Raw genomic sequence first — 22893 nt, 5'->3', positions numbered from 1 at the left:
ACATTTTTTGGTAAAAGAAAGAAATGATGCATATTAATGTTAGAACTCCATGTAAATTATTACGCAAGTACCATTCTACATACTCTAAACATATTTTAATCTTGCATTCCTTCTCCAATTTACTAAAATACTTTGACCTAGAATCTAGTACAGAGATTGTTCTGAATTTTGATTCATTCCTACCATTATACCAAAATATCCATGGATCTCATTATGCAGATGTACCAAACGTTAGGCCTGGTGGTACAGAAGTTGGGGTGGGTCTATAAATACTTGGCCAGTCACAGAAATACAAATGTTTGATGATACTCTGCCCCCATTTTAGATAGACTGCAAAAGGAACAAAGGAAGTTAAATTGGTAAAATAGGAGTCTGAGCAAGGTGATGAAGCGTCAGCCATAATTTAGTTAGTTGATTCTCCTCCTGCCCCTTTGAAATCAATCCTCTCCTCTCCATATGGTTCATATTGTGTTCAATCTGATTTATAACCCATTTTCTCCAACCACTAAATATCTAGAGACCTTAATTTTATTTTCACATGCTTCAGTGTTGTGAAGTTACCATTCAGAAGAACATAAGGAAAAAAGGAGTACGTATGTTCTTTGCAGAACTAAACACAGTTTCTTTTGAGGTCATTTTATTCATTTAGGGTACACCTTGACTGTGTCAGACCATAAAATACTGTATGCCCAAGTGCACTAAAAAGCTTAAGTAACTTCATTGTCTCTTACTCCCTTTAGTTACAAATTTCAAATTTTTTTTAAAAGGTAGAAAGAGAGAATGGTCGAAATTTACAGGCATATTTTAGCAGCACAACCTCTCCACATTAAAATAGTAATGAAACCAGTGATACTATTTGGAGACTTTATATAAATTTGAGTTGGAAATATTCAGCCAGAGCACTAAAAATAACCACTTAAAAACCCCACTACCATGGATGCCTTTTAGATCAGTCAAATGGAGGTCAGGATTGTATCACCTTTCAGTTTATGTGAACTGAATACCAAACAACCCCTGATGTTCCCTGGGATGCTGCCTAGAATGAGCAGTACATTCTTACTGGGTGCAGACGCATTTCTGAATGTTTTAAAAAGAGAACCGGGGGGAATGTGTTGCTTTTTTCAATGGCTTTTGAAGTTAAGCATTGAAGTTAGAAGAATTGGGGATCGGGGGAAGGGGCTGTTTGTTGTAGGTATTTATCAGTTCAAAAGGTAAGTCTCTGGGTTTTGTTTTTTTAAATTAAGTTTGTTAAGTTATTTTCCCTTATGTGGTCTCAACACATGAACTCTACACAGTGACATAGGGTTTGCTGTAGCAGATGATCAATGAACCAAGTAGTCCAAATACTTTGCTTATTTTATAAAAGCTACACCCACAGTAGTCATACTGAATACACACACCCGCTTCTATGAAAGGTTTTATTCCCTTAGAATCCCACATTTTCCTCTTCCTTTACCTCCAGACAAATCTGTTACCAAAAATGATGGAACATTATGCTGGTGATACCAAAAAAAATCTTAACTAAAAGCTATGACAAGAGCACGATCCTGCAAGCAGTTAGGCACATACTTAATTTTATGCACATAAATCCCTTGATATCAATGGGACTACTCACATCCATAACTGTTTTCAGGATCAACACTTAACACTTCCTACCTAATAGCTCTGTAGTGGATTCCTCCCACCAGACTTCAACAAAGTGTTGAAAATGATCTTTGGAAAGTGATCCTATTTGGATGGTCCAATACTTCTTTTAGTGGTTCAATAGCAAGTTGCTCAATTTACAAGTTATTTTGAAGAGTGTTACATAGTCTTCAGTTTTCTTACCTGATATTTAACCCAATGAAGTTTGTCCATGTGAAAATATAGTCTCCTCCAAAAAACATTCCGATATAGGTTATTAATATATTCTGGAAAGAAGAAGAAGAAAAAAAAAGATTTACACATTTTGCATAGAATTTTTAGAGAGCTGTTTATGTATATTCCACTTGCACAAACAGGATGCTGAAACAGAAAAGCGTCAGAAGAGATAACTGTGTGAAAGATACTGACATTTGTATTTATAATACTGACTTTAAAGTTACCATATAAGGGCTACCGAAAATATTAAAATATTCAGGCCTTAATTTTTTTTTCTTGTCTTGCTGTTTTTCCTTCATATTGTCCTACTGAGCCCCAAAAATATTTTCCCTCACCCCACAAAACAAAGGCTGCAACATAGGGGGAAAAAACACTTCTGCTAGACAACCTTACAACAAAGTACCCAGAGCACTAATTCTTCAGCTGTTCTCTTGCTCTACCTCTCTTCCTTATCTGCAAGTAGGCAGGTGCTGACATGTACAAAAATCCCTACTCTTAAAAAGTTATGCATTTCCAAAACTACACATACTGCTGGCAGCACTAATACTAGGCCTAACAGCTTCAACAGCAGCTTTTTAGTTCCAATATGTTTTTATTGGTTTCCCATTTCCCCTCAGGCATCACTGGTTTTGTTAAAGACTTCATTTAGATCTCCAGTCATGCCAAAGTTCAATATCCTCAGCTTTCAACCACACAACCATCCACAGGGTTTCTACAGTAGGGCTCTACAAGAGCTTAATACCAATGCACGAGGCAAAAGATATTCAAGCATTTACCCAGCAGAGGTCCATATACAATGCTGGCAGCTACATATCACTATTGAGAACTCGTATCAATGAATGGAAAGGAGCCCAGACAGACGTGGGAGGGCTCTTGGAGATCGTCAGCCCTAAAGGGAAGTTCTGCTCTGGAAGGGGATACCACATAAAAGCCTCTGTATCTTCTCTCTCTATGTATTCCTTGTTTATCCTCTAACCTCTTAACCATGCCGAGCCAAGACACTAGAAGGGTGAGCTGGATTCTATTGTGGCTCACAAAGCAATGGAATAGTTAACTAATTTCAGGACTGCCCCTGACCACCCCCAAGACCCTCTGCCCCTTATTCAATCCCTTGGCACTGGCCCGGCTCCCTTAACGCGCTGCTCAGAGCAGCGTGTCAGAGCTTTACCGCGTTCTATGCAAACCCACGTTATATTGGGTCTCATATCGGGATACAGGTGTATGTAAAAGGCTGTTATAAAGAGGAGGGTGATAAATTGCTTTTCTTAACCACTGAGGACAGGACAAGAAGTAATGGGCTTAAATTGCAGTAAGGTAGACTCAAGTTAGATATTAGGAAAAACTTACTGTCAGGGTAGAATATAAATTCTACTGGAATAAATTGCCTGGAAAGGTTGTGGAATCTCCATCATTGGAGGTTTTTAAGAACATGTTAGACAAACACCTGTCAGCAATGGTGCAGATAACACCTTAGTCCTGCCTCAGTGCAGGGGACTGGACTAGATGACCCATCAAAGACCCTTTCAGTCCTAGATTTCTATAATTCCTATGCTTAATTTTTGTTAAATTGCCAGCCTCATAACCTCTCCTTAAAGTGATTTGGAGCCTTAAGAAACATTACTATTTTAAATTAGTAATTTTTGAATGGCTTCTTTTAAGTAAACAAGTTGAATATTTTCTCCAGATTATTAGGATTTAGCTAAGATTGCTTACCTCTGCCTATCTGTAAATTGTTTAGGTTAGGAATGATAACTAAACAGGATTCACCAACCCTTAAATGATATTCCTTTATCCAACTACAAACTATGATAGTAATCTGTGCTCCACTAAGATAGGACTCACTACTGAATTGCAGAATAATACACTTTGGTCTTAATTTAGCTAGGGAACAACATCCCCAGGAGCCCAGACTCATTCTCGATGGTGTAATCTCTCCATAATAGAGACATACAGAAGAGATTGCGAAGAAATAGCCACTGGTTATAGCTCACCGGGTTTTTTCTTTCCTTTCTTTTATTAATATGTTATTCATAATTCATAAGTGTGAATATTTTGCTAGGGTTTAGTTATGGTGCCCCACAACACATAGTAAGAACCACAGGCGAGTAAATGGAAGGTCACACCCTTGAATTGGCATTGAGAGAGACAATCATGAAGATTTGGCTTACTGTTCTTGGTTTATCCTCCAAGTTACTAAAAATTCCTACTTAGCTCTCAATACCCCTTCCAACTCACACAAAAGCCTCGGAGAATATAAACATTTATGCTGCTTTTGTAAGCATCATAGAGGTATCACAGGAAATGGAAACTTAATAAACCTGACAAATATTTAAGAGATTTATGCAATTTACCTTAATACAGCCAACTATTGTAGTTGTAAGAGCAGAATTATACTGAGTGCAAAGAACTGTGGAGTACATCAAAATAAACCTGCAGCAGGGAAAAAACAAAAACACACATACAATATTCAGCTTTTCATCATTTGAGGGTGCATTTATTATACTAACATGCCATCTCACTCCCTGCTCTTAATTATAATGCCATACTACAGAGTTTCCAGAACTACTTTTTTGGAGAGACCTGTATAACTCACTATGGAGTAATGTTATCTGTCAAAATGCACAGCAATAGTGTCCCCACACCATCATGTACACTATACTGTATTGTACAGGAGGAGCTTACTAACTCGCATTAACAGGGCAACCCTTTTGTGATCACTAAATTTTGGAAATTAGTGAGTGAGCTAATAGACCAGAAAACCTAATAAACTACAGCACAAATTCTACAGGTAGTTTAGTTTGACACGCATAATTTAGTTTTATTTATAAGAAGTTATGTTTGTAAGTGTCACAAAATAGTAATGAAATCTTAGTAATGACTTCATTACCACATTCTATTGTTTAATTCTTACTAAGAAGCGGGCCAAGACCACTGGAGTTCATGGAATCAAGTTTGTAGATTAGCAAAGAGAGAGCTGGTAAGACTCTACTAATTTAAGTAAAAGGAAATAGTAAAATATGCCATTGCTAATAAAAACAGCTAGATTTAAGAAAATAAAAAACATTAGGAGTATGCAGTCTCTCCAAAAACATCAGAATATACAGTAGCATCTGAATTTCTAACTCATGAGACAGCCTTTTAAGCAATAATCTCTCTCCGAACTGTTTTGTGCTACCACTGAAATTGGATTTTCTACTAATTAGAACTTTATCAACAGTAGTACTTCTCTGCAAAGGTTATTCTCCCCACAATTAACATTAATGGGAGTTTTATGTGCATACCAACTACAGAGCAGGCTCACAGAGTAAGGCACTTCCTTAGTATCTATTGGTGGGGATATAGTAGAGAGAATACTACTTGGAGGAAACACCACTAAAGTTGAAGTAAATCCTTACCCCATTACACATGAAAGTGTAAACTGTATAACGAAGAGTGTATCTGCCCAGCCTTTATATTCCATTGCCTGAAACAAACAAATCCAATCTTAAAAATGAAAAATAATGTTCTAAAGTAGGCTTTAATCCTTTAACATTTTGCTGCAGTTAATGTGAAAGCCAGAAATGAGCACTAAAAGACATGGCCATAAGGAGGTCATTCACCAATGCTATTACAGCCTTCTGAGTACAGCGGCTTAGTCTGAATCCAGATTCTGGAATCACAAGAGGAACGTAAGGCTAAAAAGAGGACTTTGAGAGTCCATCCCTCTACACTGTGGCAGGACCAAGTAAATTTAGACCATTCCTGTATGCAGTGTAGTTGTAGCTGTGTTGGTCACAGGACATTAGACACACAAGATGGGTGAGGTAATATCTTTTTTACTGGACCAAGTTCTAATGGTGAAAGAAAAGCTGTCGAGCTTACACAGAGTTCTTCTTCAGGTTAGTCAGCCCAGACCTGAAGAGGAACTCTGTGTAAATTCACCAGCTTGTGTCTCTCACCAACAGAAGTTGGTCCAGTAAAGGATATTACCTCAACCACCTTGTCTCTTTTAGACCATCCCTGAAAGGTGTTTTTAAAAACCTACAATGATGCTGATTAAACAAACTTTCTTGAAAGCCTATTCAAGAGTTAAACTACCTATATAGTTAGAAAGTATTTCTTATCTAACCGAAATCTCCCTTGCTGCAGATTAAGCCAAATACCTTCTGTCCTATTTTCAGTGGACATGAGGACAATTGATTGGTCTTCTTTATAGCAGATCTTAACATATTTGAAGACTTATCAGATCCCTGATCCCTGGGATGCCTTTTATCAAGACTAAACATGTCTATTTTTTTCATCTTTCCTCACAGGTCAGGTTTTCTAAACCTTTTATTTTTTTATTGCTCTCCTCTGGACTCTCCAATTTGTGCACATCTTTCCTAAAGTGTGGTGCCCAGAACTGGACATTATATTCCAGCTGAGGCGTCACCACTGCCAATGAGAATGGGACAATTATGTCCCATGTCTTACATACGACATGCCTGTTAATACACTCCAGAATAGCAGCCTTTTTTTGCAGCTGCTTCACAACATTGACTCTCAAATTGTGATCCACTATAACTCCCAAATCCTTTTCAGCAGCACCATCACCTAATCAGTTATTCCCCATTTTGCAGTTGTTTCATTTTTCTTTCCTTAAGCGAAGATAAGTGCAAAGCACTTCACTTCACTTAATTTCATCTTGTTGAATTCAGACCAATTCTCCCATTTTGTCAAGATTATGAATTCTAATCCTGTCCTCCAAAGTGCTGACAAGCCCTCCCAGCTTGGTGCCATCTGAAAATTTCATTAAGCACACTCTACTCAATTCATTAATGAAAACCGACAGTACTAGACCCTGGACTGTCCCCTATGAGACACCACTAGATAAACTCCAGGGTGTCACATTGAACCATTTATAACTCTATAAGCATAGTTTTTCAACCTATTGTGCATGCACCCTACAGTAAATTAATCTAGGCCTCATTTCCCTACTTTGTTTTGAGAATGTCATGTGGGACTGTGTCAAAAGCCTTACTAAAATATCTTGATTTTAGTATTACATCTATAGCTTCCTCCCTATCCACTAGGCCAGTATTCCTACCAAAGGAGGAAATTTATGGTTTGGCATAATTTGTACTTGATATCTCTGTCAGATTTGTGAAGCGTTCAAGATACTAGCAGAGAATAGATGCTTTTGGACACTCACTCTTCTCTTTTCCCTCCCCAATAAGTCTACACAGGAAAAGGAGGCAGGCAGTAGTATTCAGCCTTAGCTTCTCGAGAAGCAATTGCTGACATGTAGTTTGCTTCTGTCATCCATTTACAGCAATATTCAGGATAAACAGTGAAATTGGGGATGTCTGTGAAATAGCAAAAGTGGGGTTAGTGTGCAATTTAGAAACGACTGCTACCAGAGATGCAGCTCCCCCAACGTGAGCAATAGAGATTAAAAAAAAAAAAGTCTAGCACTGACGGCGTTAAGTGCCTGTTGGCTAGTTTATATTACAAGGGGCACCAGTTTAATTCAAGGTGTTTAACAAAACCTGTTTAAATAAAAATAATTTAAAAAAAAAAAAGGGCAAAATCTGTGGTAAAACAAGGTCGCAGATTAGAGACTTGCGAGTTAATTTTCTTATGATACAAAGCTTCATACACAATTAATTGTTCCACAGCATTTTGTTTTAGGATAGCATTTTAGTTCTCCAGCTGTGTCAAAGTTCTTTGCAAAGTAGATCAGGAATTCTGAAGCCAAAAGAGCAGCTCAACTACAGATCACATCACCTTGGATATTAAAATCTAAACACATATGAAGGTAATTTTAAAGTGTGTGATTTTATAAACTAACAGAGAGAACATTTTGAATGCTGTTTTAGAACAGGGGTTCTCAAACTTCATTGCACCACGACCCCCTTCTGACAACAAGAATTACTACACGACCATAGGAAGGGGGACCAAAGCCTGAGCCCCATCCCCCACCCTCCGGGGGGAGGGGGCGGGAAGAGACAAAGCCCGAGCTCCACCACCCCCACATAGGATGGACCAACGCCAAAGCCCAAGGGCTTCAATCCCAGGCAGGGGGCCTGTAACCTGATCCCCGATGCCCAGGGCTGAAGACCGTGGTCGGTGGGGTTCGGATTTCGGCTTTGGCCCCCAGCAAGTCTAAGCCAGCCCAGGCGACCGCATTAAAATGGGATCGTGACCAACTTTGGAGTCCTAACCCACAGTTTGAGAACCGCTGTTTTAGAAAGTTCTTGTAAAAATTAACGAAGTTACACTTCTTTACTGGTGCCAAGGGTACCTCTACCCTGTAATAAAAGATTCATAGCAAGGCTGTGGTTGGCCCAGATCAGGTGACTCAGGCTCATGGGCTAAAAATAGCTGTGTAGACATTCATGCTCCCCCTCATGGGGTCCCAGAGGCCGGACTCCAGCCTGAGCATCTACACAGCAATTTTACAGCTACAAAGCCGTAGAGTGAGCCCAAGTCAGCCGATACAGGTCAGCCACGGGTGTTTAACTGCCGCGTAGACAAACCCCGAGAGAGTAACAACTTATTATTCAAATGCAGTTGCTAATACTGCTATTGGGAGTTGAGGTCCATCAATTTCTAAATGATTTACATTTAGAACAGGCAAACAGTTACTAATGCCAACCCACAGCAGATGTTGCCAAGTGGCTGATCAAACCCCAGTTGTAGTATTATGAATGGCTTTGACAATGAGTTATTTGTCTCAGTGGTATGATGTCTATTCCATTTTATACCTGAAGATTAGAGTAACACGTATACTACATCTATGAACACACACTAACACTCCAAGTATATGTGTGACAGATTATAAATATATACACATGGTTGTAAAAATACCTATGCTACACAATTAGGCTTGGCAGAATTAGATTTTTTTAAACTAATTTCTATGCATGATAATGTTTCTTTTAAGCTTTTTTATTTATCATTTAAATTTTCAGAGTTGCTGAAAATTATGTGTTAAGCATTTTTTCCCCTATTTTCATCTATTTACATTTTCACAGCTGTGGGAAATTATGAGGGTGACAATTTGATGACAGACGCAGACTCAAAAAGTTAAAGCTTTATAAACAATAAAACACAAAGTGTCGTCATTTCAAAATATAAATATCCTTAATTCAAACTCTAAAAATTCTCAAGCAATATTTTTCTTACTTTGCCTATCTAAATTTCAGTGATCATCAATGGAAATATTTTTCATCAGTTTGTATGTGTACATTGAAATTGACATTTACCAATAAAAATCTAATCCTTTCAAACCAAACAATACACTAATGCCACACAAATCTATGTGTTTCATATGGCCACCTATTGCAAGGTAGAAAATACTGAAGACAAAAATATAGTTTCATTGTGTTCTACAATAAAAGTGGAGAGGTTAATAAACTATAAACATAGTAAACTATGATGCTTTCATATTAGAAGTAGTGGTGCACAATTTGGTGCCTGTCCCATGCTTTGTAATGAAAGATGCTGTGAACATTAGTTTACAGAAAAATCCAAGCAGCACAGAGACCTTTTGTTGTTGTTATTTTTAGCTGCATTAATACTTGTGCCACCTTCAAACATTTGGCCAATGCTGAGCCATGAAAAAAAGCAGAAGATACCTTAGTGAAACAGACAGAGACTACTAAACAACCAACAATGGGATCAACAGAAAGCTGGAGGACTGAGAAAGACAGGAGTGCCTGGGAGGTGAGAGAGGAGGAATATGGGAGGGAAGCGAAAAGGAAATCATTTCTCATACTTCACTTCCTGAGCCAGTAGGCGAATATTGCACTGTAGAGCAGCGATACTCAGAATGAGGCTCGCAAGCCACAAGAGTCTCCTGAGGCTCTTAGCAGCATGTGGTATTAAAACACTGATTTAATTATTAATCAAAGTTATTAACCAATCAGGATGCTTTTACTATGTTATTAACTAATGAAGTTTTCAACTTCAACTTATTTTGCTGTGAGAAAATTATAACTAAATATAATATAGCACCATAGTGAATGAAACAATGAATTCACACTGCTATGGCTCTTTTGGCAATGCTGATTGCTAATTTGGCTCCTGAACCACTGAGGTTGAGTATCCCTGCTGTAGAGAGTGCATCAAGAGTAGGCTGTTGAGAGTATGCCTCATGTCATTCCAACAGCAATCAGTCCAGCTGATTAAGGAACCCTATTCATTCAAAGGGAAGATTACTATAATACAGGAAGGAGATTTAAATGTTGCTAACAATCACACAGCTGTAGCAGTTCAGAGATGTTTTCCTTGGAGTGAACAGGAACTGCATCTTACTGTTTATCCTCTTGTATGACTGGAGGCCACACAATATTAGGAGATAATATGTTGCTAGAGCTAACATGACAATGAACATTTAGCAGTGCATTATTAATGGGTTTGGCTTTATGCCCTTTGAGTTTATCTACAAGGCTGCTTAATGTTGCTTAGTTATAACTAGGGCCTTGTCTTTACTACGGGAGTAAGTCAACCTAAGTTATGTTTCAGAGTAGCAGCCGTGTTAGTCTGTATTCGCAAAAAGAAAAGGAGTACTTGTGACACCTTAGAGACTAACAAATTTATTAGAGCATAAGCTTTCATGAGCTACAGCTCACTTCATCAGATGCATTTATGCTACTCCAGCTATGTGAATAACGTAACTGGAGTCAACGTACCTTAGGTCAACTTATCCTGGTGTCTTCACTACACTGCATCTACCAGAAACGCTCTCCAGTCAACTTACCTTACTCTTCTTGGGGAGCTAGAGTACTGGAGTTGACCCGAGAGCACTCTGTGATAGTTTTTTAGCAGGTCTAGACCTGCTAAATCGACACCTGCTGCATCAATTGCAGCAACGTTCATCTCCCCGGTAGTAAGGACAAGCCCTAGGATGGGGAAAAGTCTCTTGCTTTCTTTGCTTATCTTAACCATACTGTTCTGAGTCGGTTTTGTTCAAGCAGAACTTTTACATTAGAACATGTCCTGATTTCTATTACGTAGCCATCTGATGACAAACTTCTCCATTAATACTTTGCCATGGAAGCATAGCTTTGACAATCACCAAAGCTCAAATTTAGTTCTAGTCTGATTTCTGCCTAGTTGAGGGAAATAGTACTGAGTGTACAACCTCTGATATAATTTATTCTGAGAAGAGAAGAATCTCTCTCTTGGGGTTTGTCTTACATGTCCCTGCTGACACAACCTCTCTAGAATCTCATTTTCTTTGTAAATAGATCTAAGGCCAAATATAGATATTCCATTTCAAAGCTATCCTAATCATACACACACCCTTTGTATTTTGTAACTCAAGAGTAGGTTTGAGGTGGAAAGCATCTATAATTTAAAAAAAATGACATAGCTGTACACATATAACAAATATTAACATCCAGTAGAGGTTAGCATTAAACACTACACTAATGCTTAAAGCCTTCCCACAATCGAAAATCCTAGATATTGATCAGTATTTCTCTGGATGACAGACAACAGCACAAGTCGCCAGATGACTTCAGGCATTTAGCAATAGTCATGTTAGATGCCTGAAAACTAACATTCCCAATTTAAAGTAACAGGCCTCCATTCCAAGCACACCAGCAGCATTATTTATTTATTTTTTAAATATAAATATGCACCCACAGTGAATACTGGAGAAAACACAGGTTCTCTCTCCCCTCCTGTGTGGTATTAGAAGGGTCTCTGGCTGGATATACTTCCCAATTACCACATAATGTCCCCTTTGAAGTATTTTAGAGAGGAAGGATGGGCCAGTGGTTAGTATCCTAGTCAAGAACTTGGGATACCTGGGTTCAATCCCTGATCCACCACATACTTCCTGTGTGACCTCGCACAAGTCACTTGGAAAATGAACCTCAGTTCCCATCTGTAAAATGGGGATAATAGTATTATATACTATAGCAATATTTCACACAGGTGTGAGAACACACACATGAAAGATTGTGAGGAGCTCAGAGACTGATGATGAGGGGGCCATACATACTTGAAATAGACAGAAAAAAAAAAAAGCCAGCGGACTGACCAGTTAAAGAAACTTACACCTTCCGGCTTCATTGAGGTTTATTCACTTCATTGCCATGAATTATTTAGATGTAAATTTTGCTTGCTCTCAGCACATAGCCATTTCTGCCTGCTGTGTAACTGGGAACTCAACAAGATGACGATACCTTTGACATGAATTAATGAAACACTACGTATAACCATGACAAATCATTAACATGCTTTAATAATGGGAAAATGTTATCAACTTTTATTACAAACGTTTTCCTATGGATCTGAAATCTTTTTGTCTGACAGTTAACGCTCCACAAAAATCCAGATTTTGAGCCTCTTTACATAACAGCCAGCCACACTCCCCCCTGTGGCTATACTTTTTATTATTGCTTTATTAATGCATTTTTTGGATTAGCAGAGAATGCAAAAATAAATTTAGTAGAAGGATATGCTTTAGAAAAAACACTGAAATAAAATACATGTATTTATTAAATAAAGTTTCATAACCCTGTGGACGCTGAATTTTCTGGGACTAAGTTAAGCGCAATGAGTCTTTGATCACCTTCATTGCCAAGACTTTTTCCAGAGAGCAAAAGAAAGTTTACTCAAAATATTGGGGAAGAAGAGGTTTCTACACATACTGTGAATACACAGACTCTACAGAGTAGCACAAAGCCGACATTCAACTCCACACTAGTTTGCTCTGATTTATAAAGGAATACATTTCCCTCAAATATTTTCCAGCTGAGCTGCCTTTGGTGTATCACAAAGAGGAGTAGGGTGAGGTGTGGAGGAAGGGACAGACCAACACCCTGAAATACTTTCTGTTCACATCCAGTTCTCACAGCTAATCATATACTCATGATCGAAGCCATTGCCAGCATGATGATTATTAGTTATATTAAACTTCTAATTAAACAGGAAAAAAGATATTCCGACGAGTAGATATCGCTTTAGATTACAAACTTCCCTACTGAAATGTCTATGCAGCATCACAAACATCACAAAATAGAAAAGGAGTACTTGTGGCACCTTAGAGACTAACAAATTTATTTGAGCATAAGCTTTCGTGAGCTACAGCTCACTTCATCGGATGCATTCGATGAACTGAGCTGTAGCTCACGAAAGCTTATGCTCAAATAAATTTGTTAATCTCTAAGGTGCCACAAGTACTCCTTTTCTTTTTGCGAATACAGACTAACACGGCTGCTACTCTGAAACCTATCACAAAATAGTTTATGGTAAATGTACATGGATTGTGATTTTATTAAAGGAACAATGCTAGTAACTGCTTTATACGATTATCTGTTTTCTCTACTGATATGTAAGAGATTTATTCATCTAACTGCAATTAATATTAATTGGCATCATCATTCACACAGAAGGAATTTATATGGGTAAAGGATATTCCCCACCCCTGATACTGACCTGCTCCACCATTTCACTTTTTAGTATAAGCTATCTATGGTTGAAAGCATCAAGTAGCATCTCTTTGGGGGGGAAGATGCATCAATTTATTTTACTAAGTGGTGTGCAAGATCAATGCTTTTGTCAGCGCTAGAAGAAGAAATTAAGCACACTTACTTACTTTCAAGTTCTAAATTTGCATACAGATGTTAAACGCATTGATCTCCGGGAAGTCAGGTAATATACTGGTGAGAGTTGATATTAGCAAATATTAATATTTACCCTGTTCAAAATGCATCATAAATAAGCCAACTACCTCTACAAGTCAAAAGAAAAAAAATCCAAGAAGACTGCGATGTTTCATCTTTCTAGTACAAGCCAATCAGGAATAAACCTACTCTGAAGTCTTCACATCTTCCTAGTACTTGGTTTTAATTATTTCATTCCTCTTTAGGAAAAAGGAATTGCTTAGTTCTTATGAAGATCAGTATAAAGCCATTCCATAGATTTCATCAGAAATAAGGTCTCTCTCTTCAACAGTCACTAATTCTCTTAACTATTTATACTTAATTTTATAGGGAACTTCTTTGGTTTCTTCAGTCCTCCCTCCAAAAACGATCCCTTACATATAGTATAGTTTCACATTTATATATAAATGACAAATACTGTATAAAAACACAAGTTGATAAGTTACAGAAAAACAGAAAGTCATTCTGCATTCACATTTAAGTTACAATGAATAGGAAAAAAAACATTTTCTCTAGCAATACAGAAGCATATATGACAGAAAATGTTTACTGTACAACTAAAGACTTGCAATTTGGAACAAGAGTCCTACCTTTTGCGCATCTCCTGTGAAATAGGCAATGGCCAAGGTGGGAAGAATCATAAACAGTGCATTGTAATAAAGCAGACCATACTTTCCCAACTCCTAGGAACAGGAAATAGTTGCGTATTTAGGTTGGCTCCATCAAACAGAGACATAAAACCTTATACATAAAGCTACACAAAACCAGCTCTCATCAGTGAAATGAATGTGGTATTCCTGCATAGTTAGAAAGGAAACATGGACATTTTAAATATTATGAAATAAATCTGTCTTGCGTATGACACTTTTAGAACAACTGGGCCAATTCTGTGCTTGGATGTTCTTTCAGAGACCCATAAAGGCATTGCTGAAATATTAACCACCATCAATATTTGGGTCTGAAAAACTCAGGGACACAACCATGTTTCATTTCAGGTAGAGAAAGCAAATTGATTTGGAATTCATAGAGAAGACAAAAAGAGAAGACAGAGAGGCCAGGTGTTCATCAGAATAGGCACAGCGCCTGGGCACCCTCTCAGTAAATGACCTCCCTGGGCCCCACAACCAACCACTGATGTAGACAGAGCCAAACTGTGTTGGACCTGAAGAAGAGCTCTGTGTAGCTCAAAACCCTGTCTCTCTCCCCAACAGAAGTTGGTCCAATAGAAGATATTACCTCGCCCATTTGTCTCTTTTGGACACCTGAAGCAGGAATCATGACTGAGCCTTCATTCTGTTTGAGTTTTCTGCATCATTATGGTTTGGCCCTGTTTACACCAGCAGCCAAAGCATTCAGTAATAATTTTCTGAGAGGAGGCAAGGTGCATTGTTGGGGGAGTTGTGTTTTGACATGAGGTATCTCAAATACAGACCAATTCCCAATACAGACAGAAAGAGGAGTGTACCTCCAGCAGGCTTGATGGAGAACTATTTGTCAGACTTGTAAAATTCTCCCTTATAGTTTGTTTATTAGGCAATACTTTTACTTAGTTTCACTTCCATACAGCAGGCTTGGAAACCTGGTTAATAGTTATCATTAATCAAATGGAAGTGTCTTCGCTGTCTAACAGATTGCAGCTATGCCCTGGAGCACTTTAAGATTGCAGGAAACATTTATAATACTAAAATGGTCTATGACAGCCCAGAGAAGAACAGATACACCTATAGCATACCTAGCTCAAAATTTTGCATGATATTTTGTCATTTCCCATAGCAGCAGATTGGTGACATAAGCCACCTTATACACACACACACAAGCTGCCTTCTCCTATGCTCAAAATATGATTCTATGCTACACAAAAACATGTAACTTAACCACAGGAAACTAAAGGAGAAGAAGTTTAAGTAAAGCATTTTAAGCACTAAACTCAACATTCACAATAAATATAATCAAGAAAATGCTTCATATCATAGGCAACAGATGCTCCAAAAATGATTTACAGTGGCTTGTACTTGTATCTTCCTGGCTAGATTAATAGAAATGGAGTTCACTAGCAATGTAAAGGTTTATCCTCCACCTTGTAGTTAAAAGTTACACTTAGCCCTCACACGGTATGTTGTGAACATCTGATAGGCTCATCCTTGTACTTTCAGGGTAGCCTAAACAATCAGTTTCTCTTTCTCAGATGTTGAACTACTAGGAACTTAGCAATACTGCTGAGACACTAACTAAATACAGCACATTTACGTTCAAAGGAGATGAACAGGGACTCCCAATTGCCCCAAAGTACACTAAAGAGCATCCCTCAGACCCAGTGTGAAAAAACTACATAGTTGCAACAATAAGGATAGAAGTACATGTCCAGGTCCGGCTGCAGGAAAAAGGGTAGAATAGGCTGAGATATCAGCTCACCCTGCCTTTGAAAGCAGTGGGAGGGAAGATGTGGTCAGTTCACTGTCTAGTGAAGAACCAGGTTTTTAAATTCTTTTAAACGACCCTGACTTTGTAGTTAAATAGTCAAATCTATTATTTCACCCAGTTACAAATAAATATAGCTCCAACAACAGTGAATCAGTTATGCTTACAGTTTGATAAAACTGAATTTACAGCTTATTTCAAAATACACACAACTGTTTTATTTGCAAATACAGACGCGTCAAGTTAAGATCCAGAAGAATATTGTTCAGGACAAACAAGAATAAGGAGCTACAAAAGTTCTACTTTAAATAATAGTGACAAGATGTGATGAGTTCAGTGACAGAGCACAATACTTGGGGAAATGAACAGCTCATCAAAATACCATATTACCAGCTGCAGAATACACCTCAGATTTTCAGTCCCCAACAATTGGCTATTCATTTACCCATAATGTTCAAATTTTTAAAAGTCGCAGTGTTGTAGGTTAGCTGTTACTTTGCAACACAATAATGTCATTCTTAAAGTGAAAATTGAAGTCAGCCTACCTTTGAATCCAGTTTTTGTTTTACATATGCACCATTTGCAGCTGTCAAGACATCGTTAATCAGGATAAAAATATATCCTTCTAGATCAAATGCCAAGTCAGAACTGGAGGGGGAAATTAAGATTTTAAATTGCTAAGAGCGTAACATTTAGAAATCTCCTCCATGTTATATTTTGTCTGATAAGTTCCATGTAGAAAAGGTGTTTCCCCGTGAGCTTACCTGGCAGGCTAGCCTCTGTATTTGAGGAACTGAGCGAAGACTCAACATAATACATGCTGCATTCAGTACTACTAATTGTACAAACTAAGGCCCTGATCCCATAAATGTCACAAATGCTTCACTTTACTAGTCTGAGCAGTCCCCTTGAAATCAGTGGAACTATTCCTGATAGTAAAGTCCAGCACATGCATCAGTGTTTGAGGATGGGAGCTTTAGTCTGCAAGCCATTTTCTCTAGTTCTGCACTTTTTTTTTTTTTTAAATAAATGAAAACATACAAATATTAGGCCATTAACTAGCCGTCTACACTTCTCGCAGGTGAACGAGTGAGTTTTTCCACTCACCTTCCCCGACAATGAAATTCAATGTTTTGCATAACTTTAGCAACTTCCATTTAAAAGGATTATAAAATATTTTAAAATCAAGCTGTGGCATGATGATTTAAGCCTTGTTCACACTAGAAAATTGTATCGCTTTCACTTTTTCAGTTATACTGATATAAAGGTGCTTGTACCAGTATACTTTATTTACCTAGTAGAAGGAGAATAAGTTATACTGGTAAAAGGCACCTTAATACCAATATAACGGCATCCACACCAGGACTTTTACTGGTATACTTATAAGTAAAAATAATAACTTATTTTATAACTCACATCCCTAACCAAAACAGCAGAACTTTGAGTGCAGACCAGGCCTCACCCCCATTCTACCATTATCTACATCAAGGACAGACAGTGGGGAAAAAATGAAGGCTGAACAAGGACAAGTTATGCTTTTAAGTTTAGAATTTTCTAACTGGTCTATCTATTGCAGAGCATGCAGGCAGGATTTTGTCATTTAAGTGCTGCCTTTAAATTATTATAGTTTATGAATTCTAATTAACTTTGTAAACTAACCAACATACTCTATACAAGCCATTTAAAAGACAAATAATATAAACTGTAAAAAGCTGTGTAATATAAAGTGGAAGGGATAAAAGCCTGAAGTCTTACCTAGCAGCTACAAATGCACCAATTATCATTGCAAACACTGTCATTTGAACGCCCCAAGAAAATTTCTTCCTGAAAAAAAGATACAAGAACCTCACTATCATGCATAAGCACAGTTCAATTTTGATATTGCAGTGCTGTTTCTAGTATTAAGGGGAAAACATTTGCTCTGGTCACACTTCATAAACATATAAAGGGCAAAGATGAGAAATTCTGGAAGAGCAGAATACTTATGATGTTTTAATTAGGACTGATGGAGTGTAACACTTTAGTAAGTGCTATCTGAGCCCACTATAGTTAAAGATTTCAGCTTGGTGTTGCAGAGCTAGCCCCAATATTAGAGAACCTGGACATCCATTTGTGAGCTATCACCACTGTGGACCAGAAAAATGCCATAATGCTGTGGTGACTGGCCACTAACACTGACTAGCCTGCGAACAGGTTACAATCAAGGGAGGACGAGGGGGGGAAAAACATCAATAATACACAGAGTGACTGACCCTCGTAAGATGTGGTGTAAGTCACTTTGGGATAGCCTCCTACCCAAAGCATTACAGGGTAGGAAGACTGACAAACCTACCTATACTCACGGAGTTAATGATCTTGCCTACGCTGCAAGTGAACAGTGCTAGAATCCAACTACATCAAGACAATTAAGCTAGAGACTTGACCTCATCCAAGACTGCCAAAACACAGTACACCCCCACTGTAGGGAACGAACTGTGTGTTAACCATCTGGCATATGGACATAATCCACATGTAGAGTCAGCCTAGTTACAAATATGATAGAGATACAGTGTAGAAAGTACCTTATTATTATTATTATTATTATTATTAATGTAAGAATCTTAACATTTTCCTCCCTTAGCTTTGTAGTTAAATATATAAACTTAATGCATTAGATGTTTTTTTCTTTGATAAAAACATGAAAGTGAAGGACCCATTTAAGATGAGATAATTGTCTAATAAAATAAATGTATTATCTGTGCTCTCTCTCTTTCTTGCCCCCATGTTTCTAAAGCCCAATTTATGGCCACCTAAATCTGACTGCACAAATCCTCTACACGCAAAGGCTTACTAAAATGTTGCAAGCACTTTAACAATCTTAAAAATGATATGAATATAATATTGATAGCTTTGGAAATAACTCACTTGAGTAAAATTCCTTCAGCAAACATTGTAAACAGAATAGAAAACCTTCTCAGAACTGTGAACATGGGCAAGCTGCAAAAGAAAAAAATAAAATTAAACACGAAAAAAAATTATAAAACTCCACAGACATGTTACATGTTTCACCCCAAGCTCATTCCCACAATGATACTTTGAATCAACGCCAAGTTACTTTATAGGAACTAAAATAAAGATTAAAATCAGAGTTGTACAAAACTACCACAACAGTAAGAATTCCTTGACATCCCTCCTGGAAATCACTAATTTGATAGCCAAAACATACTACTTAGACCTGTCAAGGATTATTCACTGGAGAAAGTCTCCATCTCCTACCAGCTGGATATAGTGCATGTTACTTCCAGAGGTTAAAAATTATGTGATTTTGTAGGGCTATTTTCAATCTTAAATCTATGAAATCCAGAGTAACAAATGAAGGTTGATTATATTTATTATCAAATGTATCTATTTATCTTAAGACTTCACACAGTTCGATATAAAAAATCAAGTTGTATTATAATGAAAAAAATGTTCCATGAATAGATGTGTAGCTGATTGTGGGGCTCTTTCCCATTTCCCCCCAAAATAATGTCTCTTCAAAACAGCTAAGTCATACTATTTTCTCCAACCTCCCCACCCTTCCTTGCCCCTCGCTTCAGCAGATCCAAAGGCCGGCATTTTTTAGTACAGTTTCTCCCCACTCCTTTCCTTCCGCCTCCCCAGATGCTGTTTAAACGTAAAAAAAGAGACTCCTCTAAGATCATAGGAATAAGCTTCATTGGAGACACTGACAGATCACTAAATACCAGTCAAGAGAATGTCATCTAGTGATTTATGGCCCTTTAAAAAAAACTTGCACATTCCAAGGCCAGGAAAGAGACCTTGATTACTAGTTGCCAAATAATAGTTATAACCCTCATTCCCCTACATTGCCACAAATCAAGCCCATGCGGATATTAAAGATCAGTTTCACCTTTATGTACAATCATAACACATTATAACCTCACTAAATAATAAAAGTTATCCATACTTCAGTTTCTTTGTGCTGAACAATCCTGTGATTTGGTTCCCAAAATAGAGAAGAGGTAGTGGAAACGTCTAGAAAATTATAAGAGGGACAACACTCAATAAAAAATTAGAGAGCTAGAGAACTACCAATTCAAATAGTAACATGGTTACATGATCAGAGTTCTTCCATCCTGAAATGGTTAGTTCTCACACGCACATTCAGACCTCAGATAATATAATAAATAGGGCTATCAAGCGATTAAAAAAAATTAATCGCGATTAATCGCACTGTTAAACAATAATGGAAAACCATTTATTTAAATATTTTTGGATGTTTTCCACATTTTCAAATATATTTATTTCATTTACAACCCAGAATACAAAGTGTACAGTGCTCACTATTTTTTATTACAAATATTTGCACTGTAAAAAACAAAAGAAATAGTATTTCAATTCACCTAATACACGTACTGTAGTGCAATCTCTATCATGAAAGTTGATCTTACAAACGTAGAATTACGTACAAAAATATAACTGCATTCAAAAACAAAATGTAAAAACTTTAGAACCTACAGGTCCACTCAGTCCTACTTCAGCCAATCGCTCAGACAAACAAGTTTGGATACAATTTGCAGGAGATAATGCCGGCAACGTCTTGTTTACAATGTCACCTGAAAGTGAGAACAGGCATTCGCATGGCACTGTTACAGCCGGCATTTGCAAGGTATTTATGTGCCAGATGCGCTAGAGATTCATATGTCCCTTCATGCTTCAACCACCATTCCAGAAGACATGCGTTCATGCTGATAACAGGTTCTGCTTGATAACGATCCAAAGCAGAGAGGACCGACGCATGTTCATTTTCATCAACTGAGTGAGATGCCACCAGCAGAAAAGGTTGATTTTCTTTTTTGGTGGTTCGGGTTCTGTAGTTTCCGCAACGGAGTATTGCTTTTTAAGACATCTGAAAGCATTGTCCACACCTCGTCCTGCTCAGATTTTGGAAGGCACTTCAGATTCTTAAACCTGGGGTCGAGTGCTGTATCTATCGTTAGAAATCTCACATTGGTACCTTCTTTGCGTTTTGTCAAATCTGCTGTGAAAGCATTCTTAAAACGAACATGTACTGGATCATCATCCAAGGCTACTATAACATGAAATATATGGCAGAATGCAGGTAAAAAAACTCAAGGAGTTCAGCCACAAATTTTATTAACGCATTTTTTTTAACGAGCATCATCAGCATGGAAACATGCTCTGGAACGGTGGCTGAAGCACGAAAGGGCATATGAATGTTTAGCATATCTGGCACATAAATACCTTGCAATGCCTATTCTCACCTTCAGATGACATTGTAAATAAGAAGCAGTCAACAGTAGCTCCCGTAAATGTAAACAAACTTGTTTGTCTTAGCAATTGGCTGAACAAGAAGTAGGACTGAGTGACTTGTAGGCTCTAAAGTTTTACACTGTTTTGTTTTTGAGTGGTTATGTAACAAAACAAAAATCTACATTTGTAAGTTACACTTTTGCAATAAAGAGATTGCACTACAGTACTTGTATGAGGTGAACTAAAAAATATTGTTTATTTTATCATTTTTACAGTGCAAATATTTATATCAGAAATAATAATATAAAGTGAGCACTGTATACTTTGTATTCCATGTTTTAATAGAAATCAATGTATTTGAAAATGTAGAAAAACATCCCAAAGTATTTATTTCAATTGGTATTCTATTGTTTAACAGTGCGATTAATTGTGATTAATTTTTTTAATCGCAGTTAATTTTTTTGAATTAATCGCATGAGTTAACTGCAATTAATCGACAGCCCTAATAACAAAGCATTGATTCTATAACAACAGCTTTCAGTTACAGAGTGGTAGCCTGGTTGGTCTGTATCAGCAAAAAAAAAAAAACCCCGAGTACTTGTGGCACCTGAGAGACTAAAATTTATTTGGGCATAAGCTTTCGTGGGCTAAAACCCACTTCATCGAGAGCTTAAGCCCAAATAATTTTGTTAGTCTCTAAGTTGCCACAAGTACTCCTCGTTTTTTTTAGCTTTCAGTTAGGGAACTATCTCAGTATGGTGACAAGCAAAAACATTTGTTCAGCCTACTTTAAAAAATGAGTTACAACACACACTTCTGAAAAAAATGCATTTATCTTAAGCAATAGTTTGCGAAATGTTAACAGAACATCTTTGGTTGCGTATAGATACTGTCCTTAAAATTAAAGGCAACAAAAATTTGGAAAAAATGCACACATAAGAATACAAAAATAAATACAACTGCCTTACATAGCAGAATTCTGTGCTGAATTGCATAATGTAATAAGGCAGAAACCATGTTATATTTGATTAATAACGTATTTTAAAATGGTATATTTTTAAATAAAAAGCATTATCTCTTTCAAGTCTAGCTGACAGCACTAGCTGTTACTGAACTATTTAAAGAATATGCACATTTTAAAGTGTTTATATATCTTAAAAGGAAAGTAACAACTGTATTTTACATTAGACACTATGAGGGGAAAACATTTTACCTTTCGAGGTATATTTCTGTCAATGTCTGGAAACTTCACCACCCTGAGCGCCTTTCCCACCCAAAGAACAGTCACCGTGGCCAGCATCTATAAGAGGAGCACAAAACACTTACTGTTCCATCCCGACAACCCCTCCCATGCACTACTAGAAACATGCAATATTCAGGAAACCAACTAACCTGGCCTAGTCCAACACATAGTGAGGAGGGAAATCTATAATAAAATAAATAAATAAATAAAAAATACAAAAGTCAGCAAAGTCAACCTTGTACTTTCAGTCAATCACATTCTAGAGAGAGAAACACCACATGAAAATACAATCTGCCCCCCCTTCAAAGTTTGCTCTTCAACTAAGCCTTAATGTTAGCCCTTTAATATTTGCCTTAAAGCGTCCCCTGGCCAAAACTTAAAAAAGCTGGCTGTACTGCTTGAGCTAACGGCGCACAGCACCCATGACCCCAGAGCTTTGGGATGCTTATGGTTTGTTCTCCCCTGGCTCACAGTCTT

At 37.5% G+C, this 22893-nt stretch overlaps 1 protein-coding gene across 3 annotated transcripts in view; it reads right to left on the bottom strand.

Annotated features, from left to right (window-relative positions):
* The window catches only part of SLC35D1 (solute carrier family 35 member D1), a 32387-nt gene that overhangs the window by 8314 nt on the left and 1180 nt on the right, over positions 1-22893 (bottom strand). Inside the window, exons 2-12 of one of the 3 annotated variants that reach the window (XR_006283197.1) lie at positions 22566-22599; positions 22387-22473; positions 19867-19934; positions 18822-18893; positions 17673-17741; positions 16463-16565; positions 14090-14182; positions 5256-5323; positions 4212-4290; positions 1828-1910; positions 1401-1496 (exon numbers count right to left, since the gene is read on the bottom strand). Coding sequence is in view for 2 of the 3 variants with exons in the window: in XM_038413401.2 (XP_038269329.1) it covers positions 1828-1910; positions 4212-4290; positions 5256-5323; positions 14090-14182; positions 16463-16565; positions 17673-17741; positions 18822-18893; positions 19867-19934; positions 22387-22473; positions 22566-22599 (756 nt within the window). In the remaining variant the exon portion in view is untranslated. The remainder of the gene's footprint in view (positions 1-1400; positions 1497-1827; positions 1911-4211; positions 4291-5255; positions 5324-14089; positions 14183-16462; positions 16566-17672; positions 17742-18821; positions 18894-19866; positions 19935-22386; positions 22474-22565; positions 22600-22893) is intronic. The other 2 variants (XM_038413401.2, XM_043520557.1) reach the window with 2 other exon arrangements.

This window comes from Dermochelys coriacea, chromosome 8, assembly GCF_009764565.3.
Source record: "Dermochelys coriacea isolate rDerCor1 chromosome 8, rDerCor1.pri.v4, whole genome shotgun sequence".
Classification (NCBI taxonomy): Eukaryota; Metazoa; Chordata; order Testudines; family Dermochelyidae; genus Dermochelys; species Dermochelys coriacea.
The sequence above is the reverse complement of the archived record's forward strand: the minus strand, read 5'-3'. Positions and strand labels throughout refer to the sequence as shown.